Genomic DNA, 27,330 nt, shown 5'->3' with positions numbered 1-27,330 from the left:
TGAGGGACAGAGATTTTGTGAGGAATAGAGCAATAATTAAGAAAGAAACTGAAAGTAATCAGGATGTGTGAAATGAGTGACACATAAAAAACAGGCAACAATGGGTACAACTTCAGAATTTGTGATTTGTGTTGCAATATCTCAGCCATCATTCAAAGTTTATGCCACATAAGAAAGTTAGTTGATTGAAATGGCTCTTTGGTGCTTGGGGACAATGGCCCTAATTCAGAGGTGGTCATAAGAAGTGATCGCTCTCTCTCTGAATGCGGGTGGCCGCTTCATTTTTGAAGTGTGGTCTCCTGGTCATTAGTTAAGCTGTGGGTTACCACCCACAGCTTAACGACCGACCAGGTTGATGGGCGCGATGTTGTACACCTTCGCGACCATCGGCGCTTGCAACGAGACCCTAAGTCTGGGTCTCGGCAACCACAAGCCCCAGGGAGCTCCCGACTGACATCACTAATGATGTCAGTGCGGCCGCCCACAAAATGGTAGGCATTCCTTAAGGAACGCCTACGTTTTGGAAACAACCCCCGCGGCCCGCCTACAAAATGGGGCGAGCTGTCGCTCAACATTGACAGCCGCCCCTTTTGTAGAGAGCTCAGGAGCGAGAGAGTTTCTCTCTTGCTCCGGGGCTTGCACACACGCAGTGCAGGCGCTGCGCATGCGCAGGGCTAACTAACAACCCGCTTGCGAGCACATCAGTGCTTGCAACCGGGTCTGAATGAGACCCTTAGAATGAGATGGGTTTCCATCCTACAGCATTGTTTGAAAGAGACTGCACATGTGCACCCAAATAACCTGTTTGTGATCAGATCTCTGCTTCCTAGCATTTATAATGAGACCTTACCTAGCAGACAGTGCTAGGTGATTGCTCTGTGAACCTGCACTTGTGTACACACCTCTTGAAATTTGAATGAGTCATCAGCTTCTTACTTTCCCACTTGCTTCTTGACTGCTCTCTTATCTGCTTTCTTACTGGACTAGTTCTTACTAGAAATGTGCGTATATGGATTGCTGAAATCCCAAAACATCTGAACCCTGGATTTCTGAGTGTATCCGAGTCCCAGCTTGGGTCTTGCCGCCAAGTCTGGATCTCTGAACCAGCCAAAATGTAATTTTCCCTGACATGTCGGATCTTGCATTTTTTGGATTGCATATAAAGTCTCTCCCTAGTGATCAGGCTCCATTTCACAGAGGAGAGTGTAGAGGAAGAGTGTGGTTTGTAGGTGTTCATAGAAAACTTCATTAGGACCAGTGGCGGTTCCAGGGGTGGGGCTGCAGCACAGTCCAATTTTCAAATAGGGTAGCCATTCCAATCGCCAGTGAGTCCCAGCAATGTATGTTTAGCAGCATTTGAAATGGTAGTTGGTGTGGTTCCAATATTTAAATTTTTTACTGTGCTGCAGCCCCACCTCTGGAGCCACAACTGATTAGGACACTATAGTGGGTGGGAAGGGTGACTGCTAGCATCTGCAATTAAGAGCTCTGCCAACTGTATACAGTCTACTGTGTGGTGCTGCAAATAGGCTCTTGTGTGTTAAATGGCAAAGTTGCACAATATGTCCTGCTTTACCACAGTAGAAGCAGAGATTCTCTCTGCGACACCTCAGATGTTCTTCTCTGGAGAGACAGGTACGGTTGACCTGCATAGGCTCTTCATCGGTAGGTGCAGGAGGGATAGGAGCAGATGTGGTAGCCGGGTCGCTATTGAGCTTCTCAGCTTAACGTTCCCTAAAACAAAGATCCACTTTGTTACACAGGGAGATAACATCATTTAAATTGGTAGGGCGCTCTTGAGTGGCAAGGTCGTCTTTATTACGATCAGAAAGTCCGTGCCAGAAGGCTGATGTTAGGGTCTCCTCATTCCACATTAGAAATTGAATGACGTACTGACTGACAGGACGAGTGCCTTGATTCAAGTGCATAATAGCAGATGCTGCAGAAGTAGTTCTCCCTGGTTCGTCAAATATCCTCCTAAAAGAGGTCAGAAACACTGAATAGTAGAGCGTTCCCAGAGTGGGGAAACCCAGTCCAAGGCTGGGCCGGATAACAAAAACAAAATATATGCCACTTTAGTTTTAGAGGTAGGGAAGGTGGAGGGCTGTAGGTTGAAATGTACATCACACTGATTGATAAATCCATGGCATATCTTGGTGTTCCCATCAAATCTACTTGGGGTAGGTAGATGTAGATGAGGAACTGCTCCTGAAGCTAAAGCCACTGATGTGTGTACAGATGTAACTGCAGGGGATCTAGTGGAGGTCAGAGAGGCCTGCAGGGTATCTTGCCGGTGGGCTACTTCCTGTAGGAACTTGGCCATTTGCTGCTGTAATGTCTCCATGTTACCCAGTCAAGTAGCTATGTCCTGAAGCAGAACTGTTCTGGACTCCTGTCCATTGGCCGAATCCATTAGGCCAGTGCAAACTGTCAGGGGATGTTTTTATTGTGGACCTGGGGTGGATACAGGAGGTGACAGAATCAGAACTGTAGAAAAACTTTGGTTGTTTAATGAATGGAATGGTAGACATGAAAGAACCAAGTCCAGGGCAAAAGTGGAGATGGGTCAGAGTCAAATAATAAGTCCAGCAGCAAATAATAAAATCCAGAATGAAGGTAACAGAGTGGAGCAATAATGTTTAAGTATGTCCAAAGAGAAACAAACTGTAGACAGGTGTCGATGCGGTAAGAAGGTAGTCTGGCTGGTGAGTGGGATTACAACAGTAGCGGGAGGAGGAGTTGCTGGTAGGTGCTGGGATTCCTGTGGCTACCTGAAACCGGCAGGGAGCTAGGCAGAACCAAAGTCAGCTGCATAGAGGAGCTCAGATAAATGTGACCAGACTCGGCTGATACACGTTGCACTGGCAAAGTAAAGGAAGCTGTCAACTCCCTTAAATCCCCAACAGCAGAGTGTGATTGACCAGACAGAACAGCTGACCTTTAGTGGATTGGTTCCCTAGGTCACATGGTCCAATACAAGATGGCGGCCCCCATAGAGCTGCAGCTTGGGAACGCTGTGCAACACTCCCATGCTGGCATGGCCTACCAACAAAGAACCACCAGATGCACCTCGTGCCAGTCTCCATACTCCAGCACCATCACCGGAAGGCCCACGCCAGAGCGCCCTGATGGGCAAAGACCGTGGACTTACCAGTAAGGAACCCCTGGTCGTGACAGTGAATGACTAAGGTTTTCCCATTCATTTTATGAGCAATGTATTTCAATGGGAATTTTGCTACCAATCAAATGCATTCCCTATTCCAATGAATAGGAAAAACTGAATTTGCTCAGGAGAATGTAATTCCATAAAATAATAGATGATGCATTATTTTTTATATATTGGGGACTATGAGAGATGAATTGGTAGTTTATGGCAATTTTAATTTCTGAAGAAAATTTACATTTGAAAGATTACATTCTTATTATTCATGCCTCCTTGGAATTCAAAAGTTCCCTATCACTCTGATGACGCTGACACTGAGTAAACTGGGAGCAGCTGTCAGCAAGAGATGTGTATCTACATCTTTAAGTCCACAGCACTATGTATGTTTATCTTTTTCTGATTTTGTTCTCTCAGACTCAAGAAACAAGTACTGTGTGTAATACATAGATACACTCCAATGTAGTTTTTTTCCTCAATGAGTAACATTGACCCTTTACTACTTCAAGCTTGTAATTCTATTTTCACTCTACAACAAGTAAGCATAAGTGTCACTGAACAGGACATAGGAGCTCATTCAGACCCGCTCGCAAGATGTGATCGCTGGCAAAAAGGGGCCGCATATGTAAATTAAGCGCTCGCACTGCGTTGCGTAAGGATGCCCACTGTGTGTTAGCGAGCTACGGCAAAGTGCGTTTGCATGTGTCTGAAGACGCCCCCTTGCCTCTCGCAACACAAGTCATCTCCGGGAAATGTAGGATTAATCGAGAACATCGTGAGCCATCGGAGCAGCTCGCAGCCCTTGGGGTTGCCTTTACCTGCTGCAAGCGCTGCAATCAGTGCGGGCTGAAAAACATGTAGGTGACGTGTACAATGATGCTACTTTGCTAATTATGCATGCCCTTTAAACGGCATTTTGGGGGACTGACATGCCTGCGTTCGCAACACCACTTCCCCGTTCACAAGCACCTTCCCCTGTTTCCACCCACAAACGGCATTATCTGTCACTCAAAGGAGCAACCTGATAGTGGCTTACGAGCTACTAAAATCAGATCGCAACTAATGGCTTGTGCGAATTATACGCATGCGCATATGGCCGAAAATTGCTCACAGCGAGCGATCGCGCCTTAGCAAGCGGGTCTGAATCAGGTCCATAGTACCTACTAGAACATTCCTTACTTGAAACCTATATCTTAGGCTGGGTACACACCTAAAGATTTTCTGTCCAACCATCCAACTAGTTGATTGGTTAGAATGAAAATCTGGTAAGGTATGAAAGCAAATGACAATCAGCAATTTGCTCCCAAACGCCGGAAAATGGACAAAAACTGATGTTTGAACAAATTGTTTAGATCACACATTTAACTAACTTGTCTGAACGACCATTTTCATCTGTTTTCTGGCATTTTGGAGCAAATAGCTGATCATCATTTACTCCCATAAGTTACCAGATTTTCATTCCAATCAATCAACTAGTTGGATGGTTGGGCAGAAAATCTTTAGGTATGTACCCAGCTTAAGTTTTATTTGAATATCTTTGTAAAGAATGAAGAGTCACAATAAATCCACCCTCCATAAGCATACAGTACATTGCAGACTACTTTAAACTGTTTGAATTAAAAGAATTAGATTAGAAGCATACAGTCTTCATTAATATGTTGGGGTAAAGATGGTAGCAATCTAGGATGTGATCCAATCAAGGAATTACAGCACAATGCTCCCCACTTTTGATAAGGTTAAAACATTCAGTAAAACTCCGGCTGCTGTCCCATATAAAATAGTCTTTCATGTGGACAGAGGGCCTGATTCAGAGCCGGACGCTATTTGCGCTCGCTCGTCCAGAAAAAGGGGCTGGCTATTTAAATTAACCGTTAAATCTTTGCGGTCTGTTCACGCCTCTATGTCTGAACGAGCGGACGACACATGCGAACGTAATTTTGAAAGAAAAAACCCCTGGCCGCTTGCATCATACGTCATGTCCGCTATTTATTAGATTAATCGAGTACATCGGACGGCGTATGAACTGCTCGCTTTTCTTGTGGTTGATTTTTCCTACCACAATCATGCGAGCAGTACTAACTATAAAACAACCAAGTGACGTGGGCAATGACGCTGCTTTGTTAATTATGCACACCCTTAAAACGCCCGTTTTGACCTTTTGGCACGCCTGCATTCGGGTCTCCACTCCTCGTTTTCAAACACCTTCCCCAGTTACCACCCACAAACGCCTCATTCTGTCACTCAAAATAGCAGGCATTCGCTATTTAGCGAGCACACGATTTTTGGCTGCACTGACTGGTTCGCGCATGCGTATTAAAATCCGTACGCATGCGCAGTTGTGCGAACATCGGTCGGAACGAACGAGCGGCCGCTTACGAGCGGCTCTGAATCAGGCCCAGAATCCAATGCCTATTCAGGAAACTATGATCAGACTATGCACCGGCAAACTGGGGAGTGTCAGAGCAGGTGATTAATCTTGTCCTCACACGGGACACACAAATAGTGCAGAAGGGGATTGTGGCACCCGCTGGTGATCGGTATCTTGACAAAAACTTCAATCCTCAACTCGTTTCCACGAAATGGACATGGGCTTTATCAAAAGCAGGCAAGTGTCTTTAGCTTAAGTCAGGCTATATAAAGGAGACTGTAAATTACGGTTAGTGTGAGTGAATTTATTACACTTTATTGTTGTTGATCTGTTGGAAACTGATATTGTTATTTTATTCTGTTTCTATTATGTTGTTTTTTTCATTACTGTATGCCTCAGGAATACGCCGGAGGTTGCCAGGCAGCCCCTGGGATTTTTTCCATTGCTCACTCCCGTTGACAGACACGGGCATCAAGCCACACCTCCTACACACTCCAGATTATTTCCGTACTACTTACCCCGGGAACATCGCCCTCCACAGCACATCCTGACTATCCCTACAGCATCCATATAAAGCACAGTGTGGAATTTGTTTACAATTTGTATTCTCATTATTTTATGCTCTTATGTTATAAGACTCTCACTGCCAGGAGCCGTATTATTTTGTTGCATTACAAATTATAATATCATATAATGTGCACACTGGTAACTTTTTATACCTTTTGATTTTCACATTTTGACGGCGATACAGCCTGCAATTTACTGCATGAAAAGCGTCGAATATTAACACCGTATGCATGTACAGCTGCAATAAAACCACAAAGGACAACTCTTCCAGTAAGAGCTGTCATTTGCAGTGTGAGGACTTCCATGTTTATGATCCAGGAGTCATTCTTCTCATGAGCGAGCCGTGGGTAACTCTGGGAGGGATCTTTTTGGATTCCCCTCGGAAAAGTTGCAAAACAAAGCACATAGGATTCTATTAGAGTACAAGCTCCAGAAAGTTTAGCTTTCCGGAGCTTAATATATATGGCAAATGCGGTCAAACCTCCGGAAACAGCAGTTTTCGGAGGTTTGACAACATATTAGTGTTAGTACATCCCAGCCATGGTATTAAGTCTGCTTAACATAATATGATATAATTTTCCAAGCAAAATATAGAAGTACAGTTTATCAGCATTCCCCTTTCAATGCTACCTATATATTGTATTACAGGGAAACCATTAAACTAAGAAAACAACTACAAAATATGCAAAATATGACAAATATAGACACATAGCAATTAATGACAAGAACTGAATAGGAAATCATGTATTTCATAACCTACAGTATAATAGCAAAAAAAGATGCATGTACCTATTGTAGTGCAGTTGTGGAGAGCAATAAGTTAGAAAGATATCTACAAAAAAAACGAGGAAAAGATTTGGGGAAGACCTAAGAATATTCAAAAATGTTTAGAACTCACATGGTCTCTGTACATTTTACACATTTCTTAACAAATATAGTTTTAGGTAATTGGAGGAAAAATAACATTTGTGAAGATATTGCCAAAACTAAAATGTAGTAGCTTTTCAACTAAATGCACTGTACCTCAAATAAATAAAAGAGGTAATTTGAATAAAAATGGTTTATTTAATAACAATATAATTGTTTTTGTAACAACCACACTAGTTAAATAGAATGCTTTCAAATAACAAAAATCTTTAGCTGTATGTCCAGTGTAATATATGTATTTTTTCAATATGTCTGCCTCTAACCTGTAAACACTTGCAGTTTGTTGTTGTTTCATGTACATTTAATTTATAATCCATTGGATAGTTTAGGAATGTGACCCTTTCAGTATGATCAAAAAATAGAAAACATAGGGCCAAATATAATAGGGTTAGAGTTTAGAAAATGTGAGTTTAGCAGTAAAGTTTCACATTGTTTGAGTTTTATCTTTAAAATAGGAAAACATCTGGATGAGAGTTTAAATCATGAGAGTTTTTTAGTCTAAAAACATGCGAGTTTGCTTGTTCTCGGACTACATTACACTGGGCAAAAAGTGTAAGAGGTTACTGGTAAATTCTCACATTTTCTAAACTCTCGCCTTATTACATTTGGCCCATAGTCTTATTCATGAATGTCTATCTGCAGTGCTGGCCCTACAGTATACAGTTAGTATCAATATCCTACAGTATGTAACTCATTTAACCAATATCTACTCAGACCTCTTTCCATTGTTACATAGTAAACAATCTTAGAGATGAAGTCATGTTATCAGGGCTTCCTTTAATGACTGGTGCTGCCATCCATTCTCTATACTTCTATTATACAATACAGGAGAAAAAAACTGAAGGTCAGGTGATATGATGGTCACCAAGACAACCATTATAAATAGTAAACCTTTTTCATACTGATGAAATAGCCGCAAATTGGCTATTCCTATAGAAACTAACATACATGAAAACAAGGCTTGGGGTTCTAGCAGATTCATATGGAGTACGATTCATATGAAAACAGGTTCCAGTGTGATTGCATGGTGGAGAAAAGGCTCTGGTATACTTAGCAGATTGTATTTGTTATGTTTGTATTGGGTGCAGTTGGTCTAGACAACTTAATTATTGGGTTTGGAGATATTCTTTGCACTGTAGCTAATATGTTATGCCCACAATTGGTTTGCATCTGGACTACTTGGCTAGGGTGAATTAGAGCCAGCCAGTGTGCTGTTGTATCATTGGGGGAGATGTATTAACCGCCGAAGCAGCATCAGCGCACGTTATGTGCACTGATACCGCTTCTCCCCATGTATGATTGGGGTGCTGGGCAGTAAATTAAAGGGGCGCTATGCGCCCCTGTCATTATTGGCACTGCTATCTCCAAAATAGCAGCATTGATAGGCAGGGCTATGTATGAACAGTCAGTTTGCCTGACCGTTCCGCCCACTGCAGTATCACTATCGACAGCTGCAGTCGGGCGATGCCCTATCCCCACAGCAGGGACAGTGCTGTCCCTGCTGCGGCGGCTGCCAGCTTCAGGGCTGCTTGTGATACTTGCAAGATCCTGCGCATGCTCAGTGGAGCCGGCTGGGACTGAGGCACAGCGCATCAGCACTAGGCTGGTGCGCTGTGTACTCAGGCTGGAAGGGGGAGTTATCACTCTGTCGCTCCGGCCGATGAGATGGTAATACATCTCATCATTAGTGCTTCCTGCTTTGCCTTGGTAAAGAGGTTAAGTGCTGCTATAATACATCTACCCCATAGTGTGATATTCTACAAACTAGCATTCTTCTCAAGGCATCTTGTACATGTATTTTATGTGTTGTTTGTCACAAGTGCTTAGTTACTGTACTGTGATGAGTATTCTGGTATACCTCATCAACAATTGCCAAGATGCTGATTACAAACCATCTCTTGGTGGTAGTGGACAGGCTGTACTGCTCTCTCTCCTATCTGTTCTTCAAACCTGTATAGGCATTATTCCCTTCCCAAAAGTGGGGCAATGAGTGAAGAAATAACAGTACATAAATAGGATTATTTACCCTAAACCACGGGACATCAAATTATTAGCATATGTTTTTAATATAGACACACCTCAATGCATTGATAGCTACTAAATTCTATTAATTGTTCCAGCCATCATTTGCTTCAAATAACACTATTTTCTCTTCTAGCCCAACATCATATAACCTCCCTACTCCAGTCCCAAAATAAGACTAATCAACTAGTCCCAACATAACATTAATACCATCCGCAGTATATTACTATTCCCCTGTAAAAATACTTGATGAATCTAATAAACTGTGCAAGGCAGACTCATTTAGTCAATCTCCTGAAACTGATACAGCGGTGAGGTCTCTGTGGGTCTCACAGAATGGGAATAGAGTCAGACAGAGGGGAGAAAAGCCATCAGTAAGAGCAGCCATGCCCTGGCTGGAAAAAACATCCTCATTATTTCAGGGCCCCTTTCCTGACAGAGCCCATGGTGGAAGGTCAATTTGCCAATGCTTGAGTCAAACACAGCTAGCCCAGACTTTTCATTATTGGGCCAGCCTGATTCATATGCCACCCTGCCCCCTGTCATATCTTCTATTGCTGATGTTCTGTCATTAATTTGTCATAAATCTCTTAAACACCTGCAAACAATAATGATGCATTTAAATGTGCAGAACAATAGCATTTATACAGCTCAGTACTCAATGAAGATTCAATTTCAATTGTTCACTTACAGATTCTGTGATATATATATACAGTAGTTTAACTACTCATAAGTGTTTAGGAGGGAGCAAGTTAATGAAGGGGAACTGGGTGCCACTAAGTGATCTGAGGGCCTGATTCAGAGCTGCTCTCTGTGACAGAGCACTTGCTCTGAATCAGGGCTGGGTTTTTTTATTTTTGGAGCGGCCTCTTGGCCGCTCGCATAGCTGTGGGTGACCACTCACAGCTATAGCGAGCGGCCATGATGATGGTCGCGATGGTTAAGACCATCGCGACCATCGGCCTTGCGATGAGACCCCTGTGGTAGGGTCTCATTGCCGCTAGCCCCAGAGAGCTTTCGGCTCTAACAGAGGCGGAAGCTCTCCACTGACATCACTTGTGATGTCAGTAGAGCCGCCCCCAAACGGCAGGCGTTCTCATGGGAACACCTCCGTTTGGTCAGCCACCCCCCCGGCCTGCCCACCAAAGGGGGCGAGCTGTCACTCAACATTGACAGCTCGCCCCCTTTGGTGCGAGACCCAGAGCGATGGATTGCCCGTCGCTAGCCGGGTCTCGTGCATGCGCACGACGGAGCTGGCCCCGTCATGCACATGTGCTGTGAGCCACCATCGACCTGGTTGCGAGTGCTCAGTGCTTGCGACCGGGTCTGAATCAGGCCTTAAGTGTGGTTAAGCATACTCCAATATTGATGAGAAGGAAACTGATAACTACTTCTTCATTCCTTTCAAAGACCTTTGGTGTCAAGCATGTTTTACATACTGTTATAACTACCTATGGGTCTAATTCAGAGATGTGTGTATGCCTTCCTGCCCAGTAATGGCAGCAGACTGTCAATCACTGACAGTCTGCTGCTGTTTCAAGGTGGGTAGGGGGCAATGATAGCCTCTGTTTCCCCAAACGGAGGCATGTTGCTGCTTTTGGAGGGAGGGAAGAGGCCAGGATCTCCATTGGCTGGCAGAGATTGTCTGCCCTCTTTTGAGAAACTGCATTTGCCGGCTTGAGTGGCCCCATGGGTAACTCAAACCGACGAAAAGATCATGCAGATCGATGGATGCAGTTTGAAACAGTAATGCATTCAGGAGGCGTGCTACCTCCTGCTGCATTGCCATAATAGTCTCTTATAACAGCTGCTGCTATGGTAGAGACCCCCAATATTCTTCTAATGTTTTTTTCTTTTCCTCTTCTGATTTGGAAGTAATCTTAAGCATGTGAAATCAGTGGAAAATATTTTTAATTTACTAATTCATTATTTCATAGATTTTCCCAGAATGGGTATGAAGTCCCAGTGGCTCAATGGTTCATATCCCGATGCCGACTGCCCAAAGAGAGAAGATCCTGACAGGGGAGGTAAGTACCCTATCCCTCATCTACCCCCCTTAACCCTCCCTTAGTGGTGCCTAACCCTAACCTCCCCCATAGTGCCTAACCCTAACCTCCCCCCAGGGGTGCCTAACCCCCCTTACTGCATCATAAACCTAACCCTCCTGGGGGGGTGCCTAACCCTAACCTCTCCCGGGGGTGCCTAACCCTAACCCTCCCCCTAGGGGTGTCTAACCCTAACACCTCCCCCTCAAAACCTAACCTTAACCCCACTACGCTCCATAAACCTAACCCTCCCCCCTGTGGCTAATGCCAAGGGCACCCCGGACTTACCTCATTTGTGCTGGCATCCTTCAGCGTTCTGGCGTCGAGATTAAGATAGGCATCAGTATTTTGATGCCTATCTTAAGTCCCTTATCGGGATTTCCTTGTCGGAATTGAGATCGATAACATCGCATCCGCAGGTCTCATAACTACATCCCATTTTCCCCTGTTCCAAATTTGTTATGTAGAATTGGTGCCTGCAGTGATGCTGATTGTCATTTAGGAAACATGTTTATATTTAACTTTGTCTTTAATGTATTTGGATATTAGCAATTTAACCTATACAGTAAATAACTAAAGAAGTGCATTTTTTTTTTAAATAGGACTACGTTTAGTCCCAACATTGCCTATAACCAGCCCATGCACTGTACAGAATGCTTGACTGATCACATTGCTTGTTACAATCATACTTTACAGCAGCCTTTTTTATGTATTAACTCTTCATTACTGCTCATTCATTTCAAGTCTCAAGAAACAATTAAGTGGGAGAATAGGCAAAAATTTGTAAAAAAAAAACCAACAAAACTAAACTAAACAAAAAAAACCCTCTCCAATGTAGCTGAACCCAATTTATTTAAACCAACACTCACTTAAACAATAACCTTATCAAATTCCCAACAGATTGTTTAGGTGTTACTTATAACCACTATCGCAGTTAATAGCAAAATTTATGCAAATTTATTAACACTAAAGCATAAGTGTTAATAAATTTGCATGTTAAGATGTGTCAATAAGTTTGTATTAGGACATTTTCATTATGCATTTATTAAAAATATACCTCTCCCCAGGCTGCAGGTGGGGGCTCCACTGGTGGGTAATACTTTGGTATATCCCATGCTACTTCAGCCATGAACCATTTGAAATCTTTGCACTTGAGGTGCTTGCGAAGCTCCTTTTGTGAAGACAGGTCTCCAGTAGAGAGATGCCTGTATTCAGGTCTCCTCTGGTAAATATACTCAGCATACTCATCCATCCATGTCTCCGCCACGCGTTTCAGGTTCTAATATAAAAGAATTATAAGTCTGTTATAAGCACAGCTCTTATCAAATATTTCATGCAGCATTGTTCATCAAGTAATTATGACCTTTGTGTGATACAGTCAGATTAATGGCTCAATTAGTTTATTAAGTGAAAAAGTACTAAAATATAACTGCACTGCTGGGATTAATGAGACTCAAATTAATCAAGAAAAGGCAAAAGCATTAATCAGATAGCTTTTCTCTTAATCTTTCATTGTTTTCTGCGACAGCTATACTTTTTATAAGATGTTTAAGATGTTGAAGGTTACATTCAATTTAGTGTTTAACATTACGGTACTTCCAATTTACTTTGAGGAAAAACTTTTGAAAGTTTTATTATTATTATTATTATTATTATTATTATTATTATTATGTTTTACTTATATAGTGTCATAAAGATCTGTAACACTCATACAAAAGGAGTAGAATATACACCAACATTACAAAAGTACAAAGGTGACAACATAGGACGATTAATGACAAGTTCACAAATTTATATGTAATGACATAATTGCAATCCTGAAGTAACAAAATTACATAGTGACCACAGAAGGAAAGATGGCCCTGCTCATGGGTGCTTATATTGTAGAGGGTGGGCACAAAGAAGGAAAAGGGACAGAGTTGTCTATGAAAAGGTTGGATTTGTGTGAGGAGTGGTAGTATAATTAATAAACAAGTGAAGTGTTGGAGCACAGATTTATGCATTACTGATTTAATTACTGGTCTGACACTTGACCGTCTGGTGGGTTGCAAGACCCATGGTTAGGACTCATATACCACCCAGTTTCCCACTCCAAGCATTCTCCATGCAGAGCACATGACAAGATGGTATCAAGTATACTGGGGGGTAAGGGCTGACGTAGGCCCTGGTACAGCACTGCATTTGTTAGCGCAACCCTAGCCCCTTACATTAAAAGGGTTCTAAGAATAAACATGAATTTACTAATATTTCAGCAAATGAAGTAGGGCTGATAAACAGAGTTCCAGCTATTGACTTTGGACCTGATGCAGATGTGGATGCAATGTCAATATTTCCACATTTGAGCGTTTGTCGGTCCACTGTGCTTATTGTCATGGTCGCACAGTGCACATGCCAAGGTACCTTTGCAATGATGTTTGCAGTGAGGATTCACAAGCAAAGTGATTGACATTCAGGAACCACTTGGTGGAGGTTACAGAGGATAGCGGTAAAAACGAAAGCCCTTTTTTCATGACCATTTTCAGGGGTGTATCTGCCTACATCTGCGATGCTGTATGGAGAAAATATGGCACCAACATCTCAGCTTTCTCTGCCATTCTATGCGACAATAGGGTTACTCAGATGGTTGATTATCAAAGACCCTGTGACCGCCACTGCGTATTTGTACACAGTTTTATATATCTGCAGAGCTGAAGGTGGGCATCTCAATACATTTCCTGGCATCTGCAACATTAACATATTTCCGCACAGCAGCTGCTTACAGGGTCGCAGCTGCAATTTTATTAGCACCACATCTGAATCAGATGCTTTCTCCATTAATCTGCTTTGTTGATGAAAGGTGCCAGTAGCAACAGATGTCCCTTGACTGTCCAGACAATCAGAATACACAGTTTCAGAGGAAGTCAATCAGCCACAAGCCAGGATTTTTTTAAATCAGGTTCCACTTCTTTCCTTGCAGTGTGCAGAGCAGGGATGTGCGGTCAAACTCCTTCCCCTATCACACTCCCGGTCATGCCGCAGAGTTTTGATGCATGTGTGCCTCCCCAGCTATTGACCTCACCGCACATCACTGAGATTTGCCTTTTTACCTCCACCACATTTCCATCTTGCAAAACTGACAATAAATACAACAACAAAGATATGATACTTTCCATTGAATGTTTACTTGTAGGAAAAATATCACAGGGCTCATGTAGAGTTTTTTTGTGCATGGAGGCATTGTCATTATACGAAAGAGCCAACAATCTCTTACCACAAATTTGAAAACACAAAATTCTCTACAATATCATTGCATGTTGCTTTCTCTTTACTGGAAGGAAGGAGTACAGGACAAATCATGAAAAATAGCCGCAGACCATTATTCTACTTCCACCCGGTTTTACAGTTGGCAAAATACATTCAGACAGGAAGCATTCTCCTATAACCACCAAACCCTGACTTGTCCATCAGACTGCCAAATGGTGAATCATGATTTGTTACTTCAGAGAACTAATTTTCAATGCTCAAGATTCCAATGACAGTGGGCTTTTCATCACTCCTCCCAATGTTTAGATTGCGCATGTTGATCTGAGGCTGCTAAGTCATGGAAACCCAATTTATGAGTCCCCAAAAAACAGTTCTTGTGCTAAAGTTATATCCAGAGACAATTTGGAACTTTGAATTGAGTGATGCAACTGAAGACAGACAATTTTTACATTCTAAGTGCTTCATTACATAGCGATCCAGTCCTGTAACATTGTGGTCCCTACTGATTCATAATTCCAGTGTTGTGACTCCTAAATGTTCCACTTCACATTAGCTGCACTTACATTTGCTTCTCTAGAAAGACAGAAATGTGATAACCATACTTGTTGGAAAGGTGGCATCCTATGATAGTGCCACATTGAAAATCTCTGAGCCCCTCAAAATTACCTATTCTACTGCTATTATTTGACAATGTTGATTGCATGGCTCTATGCTTCATGTCATGTACCTCTTAGCAATAGGTATGGCTAAAACAGCATGCATACTAATAGATACAATCTACATGACCACATACTTTTCACTACAACTAAAAAGTAGCATTATTTGTGCATGTGGTTGACACTTCTAGTATTCTAAAAACAAGGCCGTAGCCTACCTTTGATTGCTAAAATCCAATTTGTAACCAAAATATGAAGTTTGTGATTAATTTAGTAGCTATTAATAGGGTTGTTTAAAATCTATACAAGAATATACGCTAAATTTTAGCATGCAATCCACTAATATGCTATAGTTTGAATAACTGCAGACTAAAAAAATGGAATAATCACCTTATTAGCCCTCCTACTAAGTCTGTTGTAAATGCCTCATAGATGCAGTGCCTGTACCATGTAGAGGCAAACATAGCAATTCTAAAGGTAAAGGAAGGTTCACAAATGTATTGTTTTTATAGTATCAGTAAGTACTCCTCCAGGTGACAGTTAGAAACACATACTGCAATTGAGGTATGATGAGTACAACTGCCTCTCTAGCTACCTTCAGTTTGCAGTCAGCATACCATTTGTGGATGCTTCTTTGTGGAGGTATCCCCACATAGTAAACAGTCATTGGATAAGTTTGCAAATTCCATCTTAGAAATAAGGAAATGGTGCATACAAATAAATATAATAGGTATCAACATCTTTGGCTTTTTAGAAGGATTTACTGCTTCACTGTAAATGGGAGTGGGTTAAGATATCTCTATAGTGCCCCTTTAAAGGTGTATCACTCCTAAAGATAGCTTGAGCCAAACTAGATAGGCTCAGATCCTACTCATCAGATTTTATTGAAATCTCATTTTCCAAGAGACGATCATCTTTGTTTTCTGCCAGCTACAAAATTTCCTTCTTCCTCATAACCAGAAGATCCATTTACACTCCCCCTTAGTGAAATGACTCTTACAGTATGTTAGTGGTTGGCGTGGTAGTATCTGCCCCTTTCTCATTGGACACTTCCACCATTATGAGATCTAAATTTCTATTTATTATATCAGACTAAAGGGTCTATTTACTAAGCCTTGGATGGAGATAAAGTGAACACAGATAACGTCAAACACAGTCTGTGACATGGCTGTTAGGAGCTGATTGTCTGGTACTTTATCTCCGTTCACTTTATCTCCATCCAATGCTTAGTACATAGACCCATATGTTCATTCTCTAGAACTTAGCTCTGCATAATTCTGAAAGTACATAATCTGGAATTGTTCGATCACTCAAATGACAAAGTCAAATTCAGAACTTGTGTTGTCTTTAAAAATTTCATAATAGCGTTTTGCTCCATCAAACAAAATTTATAAAACAACATTTAAATACGCTTACTAAAACCAGCCTAGACAGCATTTATTGCATCTGGGACGATTAATCACAAGCACTACGCCATATTTTAATTTTACTGACACGTACATCTGAGAAAATCACGCCTTAGCCTGCTTTGCTATCAGAATATGTCATGGTGCACTTTATAGTTTCAGCTACTATAATTTGATTAATAGCACACATTTATTTTAACCTGTTAACAAGGCTGTTTATGTTCTCCACAAAGCTGTCTGTATTTATGGCACAATACTCTAGAGTTATCAGCTTTTCCCGCTTCGGCTTTCAGGTATAGATTGGCTGGTTTTAGCTCATTTGTAGGAAGCAAAGGTTTTGCTGTCCATCAATAACTTCAATCTCTATGGAGAAGTAAAGATGGAAAAAAAATAATAAAATAAAAAATTAAATAAAATCATGAATGATTTTTAGAATGCCCAAATAATCTGTCTGTTTAATACTTTAAAACTGTAGATGTTGATACCATAAATCATTAAAATATACTATGGATCACAATAAAGTTCTTGGACAATGGACAAGGATGCATTAAGACGTATTAATAAGGGAAAAAATTGTTAGTATTTGTCCAGTTTAGCAAATTAGTTAAAAGAGTTCTGAAAGCATGGATATATATATGAGCTCAATAAACACTGTAATAAATGAATAATCATAAATGTGCACTTTATAGGGAAATAGTAAATGTCATTAGACAAAGTGATTAGCACATCCATCAGGAACTCAATGGTGCTACCAATAAATGTTATAGTTGCCCCCACTTACTGCTGACTGTCTGTAGCTACATTCTGCAGAGGGACAACGAGTTTGAGGGTGCAAATAAGTGATGCTCATACTCAAGTAGCTGTAGTACATAATGTTCTCATTAATTTCTCTACAGTTTTCTCCCTTCTAACTCTCTCACATTTAGTTTCTCTGAAAGTAATTTCTGTGTCTCTCCCTGAATGTTCTGAATTCCACCTGCTTTCTAGCTTAGATAAAACTTCTCTTTGATCTCCATGAAGTTAATTATCAATTCACAGATTGATCTTTCAATCAATAATCAATTCTCAATTGGTAGGAAAAGTAGAATTGATAAGAATTCTTAATCAAAATCTAATAGTTGCTCAATGCACTTTATACAGTTTGCTGATACAGGTTGAGTCTCCCATATCCAAATATTCCGAAATACGTAATATTCCGAAATACGGAATCATTTTGGCATGACTGAGATAATGAAACCTTTGATTTTTGATGGTTCAATGTACACAAACTTTGTCTAAGGCACAAATTATTAAAAATATTGTATACAATTACCTTCAGGCTGTGTGTATAAGGTGTATATGAAACCTAAATGAATTTCATGTATGTACACAAACTTTGCTTGAGCCACAAAATTATTGAAAATATTGTATAAAATGACATGCAGGCTGTGTGTATAAGGTGTATATAACACATAAAAGCATTCTGTGTGTATATTTGGGTCCCATTCCCAAGATATTTCATTATAGTATGCAATTATTCCAAAATACGGAATATTCCGTTATCCAAAATACCCCTGGCCCCAAGCATTTTGGATATGGGAGACTCAACCTGTATATATAGGTGTATTATACATGCAGGCCATAGAAGCCTAAGTCCATTCTCAATAGTGGCAGACATAGGAAAGGTGGAAACATTTGTACCCATTACAAATCACGACTATATGTAGTAAACTCCAAATTAATAAAGATAATTAACATGGGGCTTCCAAACTTGTTTCATTTTGTACGTAAATTCATTACAATGTTCCCTGATTATAACTCTCCCATTACTTAGTTATATTTTCTACACAAAAGTGCATTCCAATTCATTCCATTATACAGTATGTGCCCTATTTATAGCATCACCCTTACAATAATTCTAGCTCTGTCCCATCTTTACAGAAGGGAAAATGTATTCTAAATTATGTTGTAAAGTGAATGCTGAAGGAAGAGGTCATTTGATTAATCATTTGTTTAAAATGTGTCTCTTATAACATGTATTGTTAAATTCAGACCAAGGTATATCTATACAAGATATTATTGTGTTTTGATCCAGAAGGTTATTTGTGCAGCCAACTCTTATGCTATAATGCTGTAGTATCTCTAGTTTCCACCCGGCATTTAAATGCTTTAAACCATGCTACCAGTTCTCCTCCAGCCTATCACATAAGATTACAAGTGAATACAACAAGAACTTGGAGTGTTATCAAAGTTACAGAAGTTTTGTGCTTGTACTTGTTCAGTTATGTCTCAGTATTCTGTTGTGTAATACTATATACTTTCTCCTTGGGTTTTACTGTCTACTCTTTTGAAACTCATCTAAAAATGCATACTTATTGGCAGGGATCTTGAGGGTGGAGTGGTCCTCTCTTGGGGGCCAAGCAGTGCCAGACTATGATAAAGGCAGATGTGGCAAATGCAGAGGATAGAGATGTGGTCCTAGGGAGAGTTTAAGCTGTTGCACTACCTTAAACTTCACTTATACTGTAGCACAAGTGTTTGTGAAGGCTGTGCAAGCAGTTTAAGGGAAAAGGGGAATGGTCCAAGGAATTGGTAACACTGGGATTAACATTTCTCTTGACTGCACTGCATATTTGATGTTATGGTGCATACACATGGTCAGATTTTTCTTCAGATCTGAACGATAACGATTTAAAAAATCGTTCAATCGTTCATATCTGAAGGAAAATCTGATATATCTGACATGCCTGAATGATGAACAATGAACGATGCGCGTTCGCGATGGTCAGATAACGATATCTGACATCTGATGTGTTTGCAGTCAGACTTGGACGATTCCATTCATTTTAATGCAGTCAAAAATCGTTCAATCATTCAAATCTTTGGTAAAACCGTTCAAATCGTTCAATCGTTCATCTGACAGATCTGACAAATCTGACCGTGTGTATGCACCATTAGTGTTTTGCTCACATTTTGAGTAAATAATAAATTTTTTTACTAATACCTAATGGACTAAAAGGTCACTTATACAAAAGTTGAAAAAATTGTAGAGTCTCTCATATATTTGCAGTATTTTTGTAAAGTATGATATTGTTGTATTTTTTTACGTACGTTATTTTTTCTTTTAGGTTTAATAATCCTTTACATTCAAAGTGTATTCTAGAACTATAAATTAAAACTTTTTTTTATATTCTATTAATCACATATTGAGTAGTGGGTGCTTTATCTGGAGATCTAATTGTACTATTTTCTGTTTACTGAGCAAAGAATAACAAATGTGTTTTATGGAAAAACAACGAAAAAATTTCATGGTCAGATCTCTGATTTATCAGCATGTGTTGTGTTCACATGTTCAATAGTTTTATTATTCCTGCTATGCTATTATTATAACTGCCCATATCGCAAAACAGCATGACAATTTACTGAGCTTTACAATTTGTATTTAATTTAAAATACCGAAACAGTTAGACATTCAACCCACGATTCATTCTAATTCAATTTTAAGCACTTTATCTGGTGGTTGTCTAAGAAATTCCCATATAATGAAAATAAAAATAAACATATGGTGTGGTAACATATTTTTATGTTATAGCTCCCTGTGAACTTTAATGCTTCTTGTGACATTTCCTCTTAGAAAAAAACAAAATATGTGACTAATTCCTGCACATGGTAACCCGTCATTAAAAAGACTCCCGAGGATATCAGGAAATGCACTTTGTAATCCATTACACTAACACTCTGTTTGTTTATCAGTAAAAAAAATAGTTGCTTGTTACATCATATAGATCTAATAGAAGTCTCACTTCTATCTCAGAAATGTAATATATTTTTCCTGAAACACAACCTTAATGGAATTGCAAAGAAAATAAAGAGGCAAACATTATGTTCAACATCAGTCCTGAGCACAGCTACACAAATAAAAAACACTAAAAAGCATTTTAAAAACTAAAATAAAAAAAATTATAAATAGAAATAAATAAAATAACATTGTGCAAATAAGACCTAAAGCTGGGTACACACTTATGATATTTTGCTAGTTTGAATGATGAAGCATATACTCGGTAGTGCATTGGCAGGTGTGTACCACCGATATGTCTGTGACTGACGTTGTACACAGATATATTAGGTCAGCCCTACAGCACAGCCATTTATAATATATCATGCAAGTATATCAGTGCATCTGCAGCTGACCGCCCGTAAAGTGGCTGCAGGGATCGCCAACACTGATATCACAACTGGGCAGGTAAATTTAAATGCCCTTCCAGTTGTGACATCTGGCCAGACATATCGATCGGCCAATTGGTAAGTGTGTATAGCTTAACAAATTGGCATTTCGGTAGGCATGATGGATGGTAGGTCGCTCAGTCACTGTAGTGTCTACCCAGCATAGGATTATAGTGGTCTTCCTAGAACTTGGTCTAACAGTAGGACTCTGCATCTCTATTAATTTACAACTACAGAGCAATAGTACTATAATGATATCCATATGCAAAAATTGTTTTTTCGGGCTGATCATAGGATTTGGGTGTGGTGCAGACCCCATTAGGCCATGGACCGCAGTTGTCAACAAGGCACCATGCTGGCTGGTGGAAATTCCATAATGGTGTAGGGTGTGTTCAAGTGGCATGGGTTGGGTCCGCTGCTCCACCTAAACACATCATTGACTGGTAACCGCTATATTGCATTGCTTGATGACCATTTGCAGCCCTTCATGTACCCCCACAATTATGGAATATTCCAGCAGGCTAATGCACCATGTCATCAGTCCCAAGTTGTCCAGAATTGGTTTGAGGAGATTTCTGAGGAATTCCAACAAATGGTGTAGCCATCACGTTCACCTGATATAAACCCAATCAAGAATTTATGGGATGTGGTGGAGAGGTCCATTTGTACCCAAGATGGTGTACCTACATATTTTAGGGAGCTGTGGGAAGCTATCCAGATGGAATGGGTCAACATCTGTCCTGAGGGCTTTCGTTCACTTGTGGAATCAATGCTACGTCAAGTTGCTGCACTTCACAGAGCTAAAGGAGGTCCTACACATTACTAGACATCTAACCCATGACTTTTGGCACTTCAGTGTTCACTTGTAAAATATATATTGCTAGATTTATACTCTATGAATGCAAATGGAAGAACAGCAGTTAGCTCATACTTCTCTGTATTGTAGATAGGGAGATTGGTAACACAAGGCCAAATTCCTTCATTAAAATGTACAAGCATTTGTGGCCAATGGAAGAATGAGGCAAAAATTTGAATATTTAGGGCTTCATGTACTATTATTTATTTATTACCAGTTATGTATATAGCGCACACATACTCCGCAGCGCTTTACAGAGAATATCTTACAAATCACTTCTGTCCCTGCCCTAGCGGAGTTTACAATCTATATTCCCTACCACATGCACACACACACACTAGGGTTAATTTTGTTGGGAGCCAGTTAACCTACCAGTATATTTTTGGAGTGTGGGAGGAAACTGGAGAACCCAGAGGAAACCCACACAAGCACAGGGAGAATATACAAACTCCACACAGTTAGGGTCGTAGTGGAAATCAAACCCATGACCTCAGTGCTGTGAGGCAGTAGTGCTAACCATTACACCATCTGTGCTGCCACTGTACTAACACTCAGTGGCGTAACTAGGGCAGGGCGAGCGGGGTGCATGCCCTAGGTGCCGTGGGACTGGCGGCATGGGGGGGCACCACTGGCCACGGTCCCAGCCCATTCTAGTTAGCCAGTGTAGCGCCGACCGCAGTGAGTGCGGTCAGCACTACACATTTACACAGGACCGGCGCTGTGCTTCCAGCGCCGGTCCTGTGCTGCACAGCTGAGCCCCTTCCCTCCCCCTGAGCGCTTGCCCAATAGCACCAGGAGGAGGGTCGCAGGCGGGCTCAGACTGTGCATAACATACACATCGCCGCCAGCACTGGCGGCAATGTGTGTGTTAATCAGCAGCCAATGAGAGTCCGACAGACTCTCATTGGCTGCTGCTGCTACTGCACACACATCACCACCGAGTGGCAGCGATGTGTGTGTGAATCAGCAGCCAATGAGAGTCAGATAGACTTTCATTGACTGCTGCGCGCCCGCTGCAAGAGCCAGGCTTCCGTCCAGCTCATGCAGTGGTAATGGGAGAATCGTCATGATGTCATGACATCTCTCCCATAATGCAGAGTGGCCCGGCCCGGGAGGATGGACGTGCGGACGGCGGCGGGAGCAGGAGCGTGGATACAGGTAAGTATTTTTCTTTTGTTTCATTTTAGTGTGTATTTCAGGGGAGCGGGGAGGCGCGCTCTATTACAAAGTAGGGGACTACTACTGGGGGCAATACTGGGGGGGATACTACTGTGGGCACTGCTGCAGGTGGGGGGGGACCAGTACTGGGGACTACTACTAGGTGGGGGATACTACTGGGGGCACTGCTTCAGTGGTGGACCACTACTGGGGACAACTACTGGGGGGGATACTACTGGGGCACTGCTTCGGGGGGGGACCACTACTGGGGACAACTACTTGGGGGGATACTACTGGGGGCACTGCTTTGGGGGAGAATACTACTGGGGGGATACTACTGGGGGGGATACTACTGAGGGCACTGCTTCAGGGAGGGACCACTACTGGGGGGATACTACTGTGGGCACTGCATCATGGGGGACCACTACTGGGGACTACCACTGGGGGGGATACTACTGTGGGCACTGCATCATGGGGGACCACTACTGGGGACTACCACTGGGGGGGATACTACTGTGGGCACTGCATTGTGGGGGACTACTACTGGGGATTACTACAGGGGGCACTGCATCAAGGGGGACTCCTACTGGGGGAACTATATAAATGGCACTGTATAGGAGGGACTACTACTGGGGGCACTATATAAGGGGCTCTCTACTGGGGACACTGCACAGGGGGGTCTGCTACAGGGGGCACTGAAAAGGGAGAACCACTACAGGGGGCACTGCATAAGGGGGACAACTACTGGGGGCACTGTATAAGGGGCACTGTATATGGGGGATCACTACTGGGGGCCTGCATATGAGGGATCACTACTGGGGGCACTGTATAAGGGGAACTAATGGGGGGCTGCATAAGGGGGACCACTACAGGGGGCACTGTGTAAGGGGCACTGCATGTGGGGGATCACTACTGGGGGCACTGTATAAGGGGGACCACTACTAGGGGCACTGCATAGGGGGGACTGTATAAGGGGCACTGCATTAAGGTGCAAATGGAAAGAAATGTTTCCAGTGACAAGAAAGGGGTGTGTGTCATGTTGACACACCCCATTTTTCAGTGGCCACGCCCATTTGTTGATGCGCGCACCTGTGGCGCGCGCACATAGGGGGGGAGCTCCATTTTCAAATTTGCCCTGGGCTCCAAATACCCTAGTTACGCCACTGCTAACACTTCACTTATAGTGGAGAAAAATCTGCAACGATAACAGAGAAAACAGCCTTGTGCTTCATAAAAACAGCTGTGCCAAATAGGGGAATTGTAAAGTCACCTCCTCGGCGGTGTCAGCAGAGACACATAGAATGTATTAAGGGGGAAGGGCTTTTACTACACACCCTAATTTTAAACATAATAGAAGGTGCTGCCATGCTGAGACTTGTAGTACAATGCCGGGGACATAGAATGCAATGCCCACTCTAGGTACTAAGAACAATGATAGACAAAATAATCCTGATAAACTCTACAATTAACATGGAGTATAAGTGAGGTTCTTAGTAAATGTTTGCCCATCCACTGCATCAATGTGAACCCCATAAGATGGGTCCCTAAAATATATATACACATAGCATGTATATAATATCTTCTGTGCATGGGCGATATATGCCACAGATTTCAATATCCCGGTCCACAAGCTCTGTTCACTTCGATCTCCCTCCCTTCCTCCTCACCATGACCTCTTCACCGCTCAGCCACCTGGGAGGTGAAGACTCCCAATCTCCTCTCCCTACTGCACAGCCACATGAGATTTTTTTTTGTATCAACTTTATTTACCATAGAACAAAGATAAAGATAAAACATCCGGATTGCCTTCCTTCTCTTCAGCTGGAGGCAGGAAACGGGCCCTTCTGTGCCAAAATCAGCACTAGAGAAGAATCCAGACCGTAAGTGTCTCCTGTTCTTAGTAACACTGAGGGTACTATGAGGGGGCCAATATGTTAGCCTGCTATTACCACTTGCAGGCTGACAGCAGAGAAATTCCTTTGGTACATATCGAGAAATTATAAATACAGAAATTTTCTGTATATATCCCATTAGTACATAGAGCATTTAATCTAGAATGTTAATAGCTTATGCTTTAAGAAGACACATAGATGACCAACATATAAAACTAAAGCCATAGGTGACCTATTTTGTCACAATTTAAACTTCTGTAGTATCAACACAAAAGTAATGTTATCATGTAAATAGGAAAGCCTATCCCGAGATCCCAATCCACAGATTTAGCCTAAAAAATCCTGGGATTTAATTCTAGGACTAGAGGCAGCTCCACCTGACACATTTTCCTGGATCTGTCTGCTGGCCGGCTTCTTTTTGAGTACGAGTATGCCCATTGTAGCCTGTTGCCATCTCTCCTCCTCCTCCAGATTGTCAGGTAAAGGGAAGCTGAGGTGTTGGGAGGTGTTCTTGGCTTGATGTGGATTTCAGGGCCAGAGCTGTGCTGCAGGATCCAGGTTACAGTAGTATGACTCACTCCCCGGGGAAGATTAGCCTGTCTGGGATGCAGGTAAGACCACCAAAGCACACACAGCCACTCACTCAGTGGTCACAAGGACTGTAATGAGTCATAGGAAGTTTTAGTCACTATTTTTATAATTCCGAACAATAGAGAGTGGCGCACAACTTGGTCACATCTCACTTGTGATTGAATGGACATTATTGAGCGGCAACTGGGTCATGTGTAAGTGTCCCACAAGCATTTAGATGAAATTGTGAGCTACTCAAAGGTGAATATATCCAGAGATCCATCTGGCTTTAATAGGATCTCCTGCACCAGGACAGGGCTGGTGCAAGTGCAGATCATAGTGATGGTGTCTGCTCTCTCAAGTGGAGGGCTGGGAGTAGTGCGGTTTCATAGATGTAGTCTACTCTCAATACAGGAAGATGTTTGCATGTAGAAGCACCGCAATTTCCACAACTTTATGTGAGACTATGAATCTAGCCCATAGATGTTAATATCAGCAGTGTAATAACAAAGATAATTTTTTTTTAAATCTACATATGCAGGATGTTTCTTTTACATAAATGGCATCATAGGCTTGTCAATGTTAGTACCATTCATATCCAATACCTGTCATATAATATGAAGAGGAGAATGACTTTTAGATGAGTTTATATGCATCACAAAATGAGTTAAGGTAACCATGCACACTGACATATTACAAACATCTGATACTGAAGCATATGCGCTGAAAACTTCCTTAATCACCAACAGTGATCCTTGATTATGCATTTATGAAAACACAGTTAGAAAATGCCCAACCGAAAAAGAGATACTGTATACTCAGATATGATGCTCATCAAATAGTAAGCTAATACTTACAAATAACTGCAATGTCATTAGAGGTGTGATGTCTAAAAACTTTCATATTAAAAAATAATTATATTAAAAAAATATCAAAGTTGTAACTTCCAGCACACAGCACAGAAGCTGGATTCTTGTGACGTTGACAGCTTGCCACAATTATTATATGTTTGTTCAAAATTCTAATTTATTTATTAAAAGTAAAAAAAATGCCTTCTGGGAATGGATATCACAAAGACTTTTGCAAGGAAAACTGTGAAGCTCTATGTATTATTTATGTGCAGAATTCTAACAAAACTAAAAAGGGATTACAAAGAACAAGATCCCAAAAAGGGAGGAAATTGATGATAAAACAATGTTTGACTTTCAAATCAGTGTTGATTATTAGAGTATTCGAAGTATTCACATTGCAGTTCTAATGTAGGTACCATGTAATTATAGAAACCCAAAAATATGGAAATATGTCTTTTACTTCCTTTGTTTGTAACAAAGCCATGAATTGAAATATATACAGTACTTCCGATAAGTTGTGGCAAAAACTGTATGAAAAGAAGAGTCCCAGGAGCACTGTTCTTTCCAGTCAGGCATTTTGCCCGCTGTTTGGCTCTTCTAATTTATCACCATGCTACGCCAAATTAAACTTAGATAGTGTTGTCTGTCACACTGCCTCAAACAAGCTCTTTCTGAAGGCGAAGATAACAAGAAGCAGGTAAATTGTGGGCTGCTATAATATAAAATAAAATAAAAAATAAAAAAAAAGGTTTGTTTACAAATGGCAGGAATAAAATTCTGTGCAAAGCATAATAACCAGCTTGCAATAAAAGGCTTCTACAAAGATCAATAAAAACAGCATAATATCAAACAACCACTGGGTGGCACCATTGTAACAAGAAAGTGCTAGAATGTAAATGCTTATAAATAAGTTAAAATAATGGGCAAATATTTTACTTATTCAGTATATATGTAATGCCAATCATATCTTAATAGGTTTTGAATTTCCTTGTGTCATTCTCCCTGTAAATTTCAAGGACCATCATATATTTCACTCTTTTCATTGAGTATAAAAGAGCTAGCATGCTATTTAAAATATACTGTATTATTTTTGACTTGCAGTGGTTAAACATGCATTTATTAACTTTGCATTGACATTGTAGACTACTTTCATACTTGAGTAAGGCTGTTTTTCTTCGTTTTGCAAGATAGCTATATGTTTAATTACATTATACTGAGCAAATTAGTAAGTGCTAATTAAAACAGGCAGTATTAATTTTACCAACACCTACAAATGGGAAAAATGCATAATGATTATATTTAGAGTAAATTCCCTCTGGTAGACCTGCTGTGTGTTCAATGAGTGTTTAAAACAGGATTTCAACATTCATTTATTTTTTTTTATATGATATACCTTATATAATTTT

General features: G+C 41.1%; 1 protein-coding gene across 1 annotated transcript in view; it reads right to left on the bottom strand.

Annotated features, from left to right (window-relative positions):
• The window catches only part of GALNTL6 (polypeptide N-acetylgalactosaminyltransferase like 6), a 1,410,303-nt gene that overhangs the window by 67,355 nt on the left and 1,315,618 nt on the right, over nt 1-27,330 (bottom strand). Inside the window, exon 9 of the mRNA XM_088448140.1 lies at nt 12,147-12,368. Coding sequence (XP_088304266.1) covers nt 12,147-12,368 — 222 coding nt within the window. The remainder of the gene's footprint in view (nt 1-12,146; nt 12,369-27,330) is intronic.

This window comes from Taudactylus pleione, unplaced genomic scaffold (genome assembly GCF_031769625.1).
Source record: "Taudactylus pleione unplaced genomic scaffold, aTauple2 ptg000021l, whole genome shotgun sequence".
Lineage (NCBI taxonomy): Eukaryota > Metazoa > Chordata > Amphibia > Anura > Myobatrachidae > Taudactylus > Taudactylus pleione.
The sequence above is the reverse complement of the archived record's forward strand: the minus strand, read 5'-3'. Positions and strand labels throughout refer to the sequence as shown.